The sequence below is a fragment of the Sus scrofa genome, chromosome 2 (assembly GCF_054392235.1).
Source record: "Sus scrofa isolate SSC_HxYL_T2T_F1_AM1 chromosome 2, Sscrofa_HxYL_maternal_Yorkshire_Landrace_v2.0, whole genome shotgun sequence".
Classification (NCBI taxonomy): domain Eukaryota; kingdom Metazoa; phylum Chordata; class Mammalia; order Artiodactyla; family Suidae; genus Sus; species Sus scrofa.
Genome location: NC_139384.1, coordinates 71,859,131 through 71,869,142, shown reverse-complemented (window position 1 = coordinate 71,869,142; position 10,012 = coordinate 71,859,131). Strand labels below are relative to the sequence as shown.

At 37.4% G+C, this 10,012-nt stretch overlaps 1 protein-coding gene across 1 annotated transcript; it reads left to right on the top strand.

The window, feature by feature from the left end:
- The first annotated feature begins 9,079 nt into the window (after positions 1-9,079).
- Positions 9,080-10,012, top strand: LOC100521715 (olfactory receptor 7A17-like). Its single transcript, XM_003123444.1, has one exon. The coding sequence runs from the start codon at positions 9,080-9,082 to the stop codon at positions 10,010-10,012; it is 933 nt and encodes a 310-aa protein (XP_003123492.1).

Sequence of the window (10,012 nt, the reverse complement as noted above, 5' to 3'; positions counted from 1 at the left end):
AACCCCACCTCTGTTGCAGCATCCCAACATCTGCAGGAGTCTTACAAATCCAAACCCTCTTCTTGAGGATTAAAAGGTTCATAGCCTACATTAGGAACCACAGTTCTTAAGACTTGCATGTGGAAGATGAGCCTCCAAATTATCTGTTTTTGAAAAACATCAGGGCTTATGTCCATGAGACCCAAGGTGATGTAGCAAATGGAAAAACTGCTCTTTTTTACAGGAATTTATTTTTTATTAAAGTATCATTGATTTACTGTGTTGTGCCAATTTCTGTTTTACAGCATAGTTACCCAGTCATACATACATATACATTATTTTTCTCATACTATCTTCCATTCAGTCACAAGAGATTGGGTATAATTTCCTGTCCTATACAGTAGGATCTCATTGTTTATACATTCTTTTCTTTTTTCTTTTAGGATCACGCCTCTGGCACATGAAAATTCCCAGGCTAGAGTTTGAATCACAGCTACAGCCACAGCCACAGCAATGCAAGATCTAAGCCATATTTGCAAACTACACTGTATCTTGCGGCAACATCAGATACTTAACCCACTGAGTGTGGCCAGGGTTCAAGCCCACATTCTCAGACACTATGTCAAGCTCTTAACCCACTGAGCCACAATGGGAACTCCTGCCTATCCATTCTCAATATATTAGTTTGCATCTACCAACCCCAAACTCCAAGCCCATCCCACTCCCTCCCCTTTGGCAACCACAAGTTTGTTCTCTGTTCTTATACTAAGTGAAGTAAGTCAGATAGAGAAAGGCAAATACCATGTGATATCACTTATATGTGGAATCTAAAATATGGCACAAATGAACCTATTTACAAAACAGACCCACAGACATAGAGAACAGATTTGTGGTTGCCAAGGGGAAAGGGAGGAGGGAGTGGGATGGGATGGGGAGATTGGAGCTGGTAGATGCAAACTATTACATTTAGAACAGATAAACAATGAGTTCCTACTGTATAGCACAGGGAACTATATCCAATCTCTTGGGATAGAGTCTGATGAAGGAAGTATGAGAAAAATTATATATGTATATATGACTGGGCCCCTATGCTGTATAGCATAAATTGACACAACACTATGAACCAACTATAATTTAATAAATTTTTAATAAAAATAAAAAAGAATAAAATAAGTTGATATAATTTACCAAAGAGGTGAAAATTTATACACTGAAAACCGTTAAGACATTGATGAAATAAATTGAAAGACAGAAATACAAGGAAATATAGTTTGTGTTTATGGATGAGAAAAATTAATATTTTTTAAATGCACGTACTACCCAAAGCAATCTACATATCCAATGAGATTCCTAACAAAATTCCAATGTCATTTTTACAACAAATTATTCTAAAATTTTTATGGAATCACAAAAGACCATGAATAGCCAAAGCAACCTTGAGAACAAAGCAGCAAGTATCATACACACTGTTTTTAATGGTTTCCCTCACTGTGCAAAAGCTTTTGAGATTAATTATGTCCCATTGGTTTATTTGTGTTTTCACTGTCATTATTCTAGAGGGTGTATCAAACAAGATTTGCTGCAGTTTATGTCAAAGAACATTCTGCCTATGTTTTCTGCTAGGAGTTTTATAGTACTGGCCTTATATTTAAGTCTTTAAACCATGTTGAGTTACTTTTGTATACTGTGTTAAATTGTGTTCTATTTTCTTTGTGTGTGTGTGTGTGTGTGTGTGTGTGTGTGTGTGTGTGTGCGTGTTTTTAGGGCCATGCCCATGGCATATAGAGGAAACCAGTCCTGCAGAAATTGTTTCTCAAAAATGAGGTAAAATTAGTAAATGACATTCTATTAGGTTCAGATATCAAACAAAACATAATGCAATTATTGTACACATGATATCATGATCATCATGATCAGTACAGGTACCATTTGTCACCACACAATTGACTCCCTACCTATTGCTCCCCCATCACGATCCACTTTCCCTCTGAAAACCACCAACCTGTTCTCTGTTATCTATGACTTTTGTTTTATTTTCTTTATTCCTTTGTTTTGTTTTCTAGGTTCCATATACAAGTGAAATCAAGCAGAATTTGTCTTTCTCTCTCTGGCTTATTTCATATGGCATAATACCTTCATGGTCCACCTATGTTGTCTCAAATGGCAAGATGGCCTACATTTTTTACGGCTGAGTAGTATTCCATTGTGTGTGTGTGAATGTGTGTGTGTATCAATGGACATGTATGTATCCATGGGCATTCCATATATTGACTATTAAAAATAATGCTACAATGAATATCAGGTACATATATCTTTCCAAATTAGTGTTTTTATTTTATTCAGATAAAATACCCAGTAGCAAGACCACCCAGGGTAATATGGTAGTTCTATTTATAATTTTTTCCATTCTTTTTCTCTATTTATAGTTTTTGATGAAACTTTTTTTTTTGGTGATGATGCACCAGTTTATAGTCTCACTAGCAGTGTTTCAGTGTTTATTTTTCTCTACATCTTGCCAATACTGGTTGTATTCTTGTCTTTTGGATAATAGCTAGTCTAACAGGTGTGGAGTGATCTCTCATTTTGGTTTTGATCAGAATTTCCCTGATGATTAATGATGTTCAACATCTTTTTTTATACCTATTGAACATCTTTACATCTTTTGGGGAAAATGTTTATTTAAATTATTTGCCAATTTTTAAATTGGATTACTTTTTGATACTGAGTTGTTTGAGTTGTTTATTTATTTTGGACATTAACCCCTTATCAGATAACCGATTTGCAATATTTTCCTTCATTCTGTAGATTCCCTTTTAATTGCCTTGATATTTTCATTTGATATGCAGAAGCTTTTCAGTTTGATATAGCCCCACTCCTTTATTTCTGCTAATTTTACATCAATTTTTGAGGAACAATATCTGCAGCACTGGGTTCCTCCTAGAGACTCATGGGAGAATGTTTCCTTTCCAATTTCAGTTTGTATTGCTAGCTATTTCAAACTTTGAATCTTGGCCCTTTTTCCATCTTCAAAATCTCTTAACACCAAATATTTTGTGTCCATCTTCAACATTTAGAGGACTATTGTGATTACTCTAATCGACCTGGATCATCATGGCTCATCTTTTTATCTTAATGTCAGCTGATTAGCAACCATGTTCAATCTGCTAGCTTATTCCTCCCTTGCTGTAAAAAATAACATATTCAGGTACTTAAGAATAAAATATGGACATATGTTAGGATCTATTTTGATCATTATAAGGTTTTTTTTCAGTTTTCTATAATTTTGTGTCATTCATGGACTGTTACATGAAAGAAATAAACATGGAATTTACCAGAGCCTCTGAATTAATGAATATACTATTCCTTTAAACTTATATGCAAAACAGTGTTCCTAAACTACCTGCTCTTAACTCTGTCACAGGATCACAACCTTACAACTCAAAGAGTAGTCCATAGACCAGGACCTCCAGCATCAATATCACCAAGGAAGCTTGTCAGAAAAAAAGACTCTCTCGGCCCATAAGACCAGATGATTGAGATTCTGCATTTGTAGTAGGATTGAAACTGACAGCACTGATGGCCTGAACCTAGCCAGAACACAGGCTGGGACTTGAACCCATGCACCTGGACTCAAACCCAGCCTAAACCCATATTGGGGCTTAAACCCACAGTTTTAAATTAGAATCCTATGTCTGGACTTACTGAGGTTCAGGTTCTTTGTGCCTCCACACAGAAGGAATTCAGTAAGAGTCAAAGTGATAGGCAAGAAATAGATTTATTAGGATAGGATGCTTGTGAGAGATGCAAGCGGGCAGGCTCCGGTGGGCTACAGTTTATCATCCAAGGGGAATGGGGGTGGGAAAAGACCACCTCTTCCTTTTCAGGAGTACTCCTTGGTATCAGGTAAGGTGTGTATTCAAATCATCAGAATGGTGGTTCTCAAACTCCTGCCCTTGGTCTGAATCTGAATGCAGGCCTAATCCCATTCCCCACCCAATGACCTGAGGCAATTCTCACACCTCCACTAGTCAAGCAAGACTGCCTTGTTCTGATGGCTTTTGGGGGGCAATTTATTAATTTAAAGTGATCGCCCAACATCCCCTAGATTTCCCTCTCTATAATCCTTTATGTAGTTATTCTACAACCACCTGTGCCTATTCCATTCCTATCAGGATTGTTGTTGATTCATGGGTACATTGGGTTGAATAATTACTGGTATGGAATAGGTTTTCTCACCATTTACTGTTGACATTTGAGCAGATCTCTTTTTCTTTGTGGGTGATTTTCTGTGGATGGGAGGTGTTTAGCAGCATTCCCTTAAGACAACAACAACATTCCCAGGGGAAAAATCATTTCTAAAAATAATTTTCAGAAAAATTGTTTCTGAAAATGAAAACCAGTGGCCTAGATTTTCAGTGGCCTAGAATCATCCTGGAAGAATGCAATCAAGGCCAATCATACACACAGACAGTAACTTTGAGCAGATCAGTGAACCCCTCTCCAAGCCCTACATCCGTGATGGTGAATGTAATTCCTGAATGTAGTTTCTCATGGATTAGACATTTACCAATATTTAATAAACCCTACATGTTTAAATCTCAGGCTTTAGTTCATAAAAAGACAGATAGATGATAGATAGATAGATAGATAGATAGATAGATAGATAGATAGATAGATTTTATTAAATGTAAACATTTTGTAATGAAGGACTAAATGACTGCTCTGATCAAGAGATGAAAGAATGAAATTCCTAATTTCCTAATTGTTATGGCAAAAGTGTCATGAAGACAATACATGTAGTGCCTAGGGTTTATTATTAAAAGAACTCACTTCTTGTTGGAAAGAAGAGAAATTTTCTGAAGATGCAGATTCTGCATCCCCACCACAAGGCAAAGATTTGAAAATACAAGAGAGCTAATCCAGATTCCTCAGTCTTAGAGAAAAGTCTAACTCAGAGTTGAGACAAGACGCTGGGAGATTTAGAGATCTACAAGGTAGGAGTAAAAAGAAAAAACAAAACAAAACAAAAAAAAAACGGGACTCTTTTGACTTTACTTGATCTCTTGTGAGCAGAGAATCATTAGGAAAAAAATTTCTTCCTTCCAGAACAGTTTTCCACAGGGGAATTATATGCTTAGAGGTTGAAATATCAAGGGAAAAATGAGCCTAATGATCAGACATAGGGAGCTGTAAATATCTCCACACCTACAGTCTCAGCCCATGTAAATTAGGGCTGGAAAGGGTATAGATCTGTCTTTTGGTTGCTTGGTTGGTTGGCTGGTTGGCTGACTGGTTGGTTGGTTGTTTGCTTGGTTGGCTTGGAGTCCTAACTCAGGCTGAGGGACTGTAGCTTCACTCCTTCCTGTTGTCTTTCTGAGAACAGAGCCTTAGTTTCCTTCATCATCATCCTGAGACAAATTTGGACAACCTTTCAGAGACCTTCCTCTCAGAGTTCCCATCTAGGTGAGTCCAATATAACCTGCTTGATTGTGATCAAGGAGGTCAGAGAGAAACAAAGTCAGCCACACTTACCTCTCATTTACTTGACAATTACCAATTCCACTCAGCCCAGAAACAAGAGATTGCTCTTTGTTTGTTTGCTTGATTGATTCATGTATTTATTTCAGGGGTTACATATTTCACACTGTGGCTACACTGTACATGCTTTTAATCATTTTTCATTTTCTTTGTCAATAAATCTCTATTTTTCCAATGCTAGAAAAACATATTGAGATTGTTAAACAATGGTTCTAATTGTGGTGTGATTTCCACACACACACACACACACACACACACACACATGCATAGAGGGACACATTAAGCAATATCCAGGGACATTTTTTTGGTTTCACACTGGAGAGGGAAGGATAGAAACATCATTTATGCACAGGGCAGAGCACACAACAGAGTATGATCTGGCCTAGAAAATCAGTAGGGCTAAGACTGAGAAACCCTGAGTTAAAGAATAAATTTGTAACATATATAACTGTCTTAGGCTTGTTTTCCAATCTTGTAATACTTTAGGTTTTGCCAGCAAAATTGGAGTACAATTTCTGTTGCCAGTTCCAACCCCAACCAGTATGACAGCTCCATAAGTTTTTTTTCCTCAGGCTAATGGATGTGAAAGACATTTCCTGTTTTCTTAAACTATTGCTCAGTTCAGCAAACTTTACATATTTGATCAGCATTTTCATTTGCCTATTACTATTTTATGTCCATATAATATTTGCCCATTCTTCTACAGTTTTCAGCAGTTCAAAAGATTATTTTTTCTCAATTGACATTGGGGGATATTTTTTATCATAAATTTTTTATTTTATTTAACTATATCTACCTTCTCACTTCTGAGTTTCTTTGTTGGAGATGGTTTTGCCACCACTAATTTGTATGTGCAGTTCTAGATGTCCATCTAAAATGTATTGGTTACTCTTACACTGAGGTTGTATAGAACACCTCTTTTTGTATGATGTCTGAGGGAGAGGACCAACTTCATATTCTTCCAGATAGATAGCCATTTAACAATTTGAACTTATCCAATTACATTGAAATATAACCTTGCCATATTATAAATGTCAATATGTATATAGAGAGAGACCTAATTCTTGATTGATTCAACAAATCATAGCTGAAAATCACTCTGTGTCAAAACATTCTAGACATATTATCTGTTTTTTAAGTCTTTAAAATTTTAATTATTAATCTCTGTTAATATCATTAATTTATTATTTTTCACATCATGTTTCAGGTAATGTTTGACTTCCCATTCAGTTTTGCTCACTAGAGTTTGGAAACTCATTTTAACCTGGTTTCATTATCCCTTCAGTCTTTTCATTTTACAAATTTTCATACTCTTAGACATCTCTCTGTATAAGCATATATATGTTCACATATCTTTGTGAACACCAGAAAAAAATGAACAAAACAAGTGAAGTCCCTGCACTTTAGCATCATGCAGTCTAACAATGAGGACAGAGTACAATGAAATAAATGTGCTATGACATATGTCTTCAGGCACACTCGTATGAAGTGATTCAGTATGAAAAGATATTTGTAATGGTGTGGACAGGATTTATAGAGCATGACCTGAGGATGTCTTACATGTTGGATGAACTCCAGATTCAGGATTAGGGTATGTCCATTGGGTTTGACAAAAAAGGAGATTAAACCCAAAGCTCAAGAACAACAAATAAAAGATACCACCTGAGAAAAGAGAGAAAGGAACTAACTTCATCCCCTACTGAACCATATAAAAACTAATTGGTAAAGGAATTAGGGAATAGACACAGGAGAAACAAGTCTTCAACTGCTTGATACTAAAAATGCCCAACTTTTGGTGTATTTTACATATTTTCTTGGCATTGTTTCATCCCTTTGCTCATTTTCCTTTTTAATGTACAATATAGGGTGTTTGACACCATAAAGATGTCACTCCTTTGGTCTTTTGGACAAGTTTATTTTTGTTCTCTTACTGTTTTTTCTGGGCATCAGGGGAATGTAATCAGGGTTGGAATGCTGCCAGGACCAAGGACTACTATTCTTTCTTACAACCTCCCAGTGACCACCAGAGCTGATTAGACCTGTTTCCTCCTCATCCATTTCATCTTTTCTCTCTTCCTGTTCATTGAACAGATACTTTATGTTTGCCTAAATAAACAACAGGAAAGAGCCATCTCCAGAATAGATCCCCAGACTTACATGTCCATAGGAAGCTTAAGAATTGGAATTTCTGACAAGGAGATCCTGCTGAATAGCATTGAGAACTATGTCTAGATACTCATGTTGCAACAGAAGAAAGGGTGGGGGAAAAAACTGTAATTGCAATGTATACATCTAAGGATAACCTGACCCCCTTGCTGTACAGTGGGAAAATAAAATTAAAAAAAAAAGAATTAGAATTTCTGGAGTTCCTGTTGTGGCTCAGTGGGTTAAGAACCTAACGTACTCTCTGTAAGGATGTGGGTTTGATCCCTAGAAACACTCAGTGGGTTAAGGATCTGGCATTGATGCAAGATGCAGCATAGCTTGCATATGTGGCTCAGATCTGGTGTTACCATGGCTGTGGCAAAGGCCTGCTCCTGAAGCTCCAATTAGACCTCTAGTCCAGGAAATTCCATATGCTAAGGTGCATCCATAAAAAAAAAAATGAATTTCTGGAAACCATTTCTACCTTATACAGGAAAGATATCATTGTTGCATTGACTTGTGTTGTATCCATTCATAGCATGTTCAGTAAGACTGGCGCTGAGAAAACCATGGAAAAAAACACAGTTCTGGAGGCCATGGTGTGTGTGTCTGTCGTGTGTGTGTGTATGAACAGTTCTCAGAACAAGGGTAGCAGGACTTATATTCCAAGGTGATTCATACAAACTGGGACCCAGAACTCAATCAAGAAATGCACTAAGGAAGGGATCAGTTTCAATTCATGGAACCCTTTTGCAACAAGATGAATTAGGTGCAAGAGGAAGTCCCTGTGATTTGGTGTTTCAGCAGTAGCAGAGAGGCCTTGCCCCTCCTCAACATGTGCGACAATCTCTCTTACCAATCTTTCCCATGTTCATTCACCTTGCAACACTGGCTTCGGTTTTTTTTTAACTTTAACATTGGAAACAAGCACTTTCCTCAGGATTTTGCCATGTACATTCTTCTGCTGGGCACACATGTAAACTAGTTCTTCTTTATACCTACTGTTTATTGCTTCATACCACCTGTCATCCTGAATGTTATATAATTTTATTATTTGTTTATATACTTTACATCTATGATCAAAATCTAATGGACTTTGTTCTTCAGACCTCATACTCATTGCCTAGGCAGTGCCTAAAACATGATCAGGTCTCATATTATATTCCTGAAGTTCATGAAGAATTTTTCATTGAGATGGTAAAACACCCAATTTTAAGGGAAAAGCTGAATGGGACAAAAATTCCATATCAGAGGGAGCATAAGGATCTCTTAAGTGAGACCGAATCCATATGCAAAATATTAAAATTAATTTTAACAACAAAATATAAACAGCAGCATTTAAAATATATGAGTGATGCCAATTTGTGCAAAAATTAGCCATGTTATATCCCTCTTTTCCAGAAGTCACTTCCTCTGCATGGAAACAGACAATGATACACAAATTTTAGAATTTCTTCTTCTGGGTTTTTCAAAGCAACCAGAATCACAGCCCATAATATTTGGGCTTTTCTGCTCCATGTACCTGATCACTGTGTTTGGAAACCTGCTCATCATACTGGCTGTCATCTCTGATTACCACCTCCACATACCCATGTACTTCTTCCTCTCCAAACTGTCCTTTGTAGACATCTGTTTCACTTCCACCACCATCCCAAAGATGCTGTGGAACATCCAGACCCAGAGCAAAGCTATAACCTATGAAGGCTGCATCACACAGATTTATTTTCTCATCCTCTTTGCGGTATTGGACATGTTGCTTCTAACCGTGATGGCCTATGACCGCTTTGTGGCCATCTGCCACCCCCTACACTACACAGTCATCATGAACCCTCGGCTCTGTGGACTGCTGGTTCTGGTGCCCTGGATCATGAGTGTCCTGAATTCCCTGTTACAAACCTTAATGATGATGCAACTGTCCTTCTGCACAAACTTTGAAATCCCCCACTTTTTCTGTGAACTCAATCAGATGATCCAACTTGCCTGTTCTGATACCTTTCTTAATACCATAGTGATGTATTTTGCAGCTGCCCTGCTGTGTGGTGGTCCCTTCTTTGGTATTCTTTGTTCATACTCTAAAATAGTTTCCTCCATATGTAGAATCTCATCAGCTCAGGGCAAGTATAAAGCCTTTTCCACCTGTGCATCTCACCTCTCAGTTGTCTCCTTGTTTTATTGTACAATGCTCGGAGTATACCTTAGCTCTGCTGCTGCTCACAGCTCACACTCAAGTGCAACAGCCTCGGTGATGTACACTGTCATCACACCCATGCTGAACCCTTTCATCTACAGTCTAAGGAATAAAGACATGAAGAGAGCTCTGAAAGCACTGTTTGTGAAGGGACGCATGTAA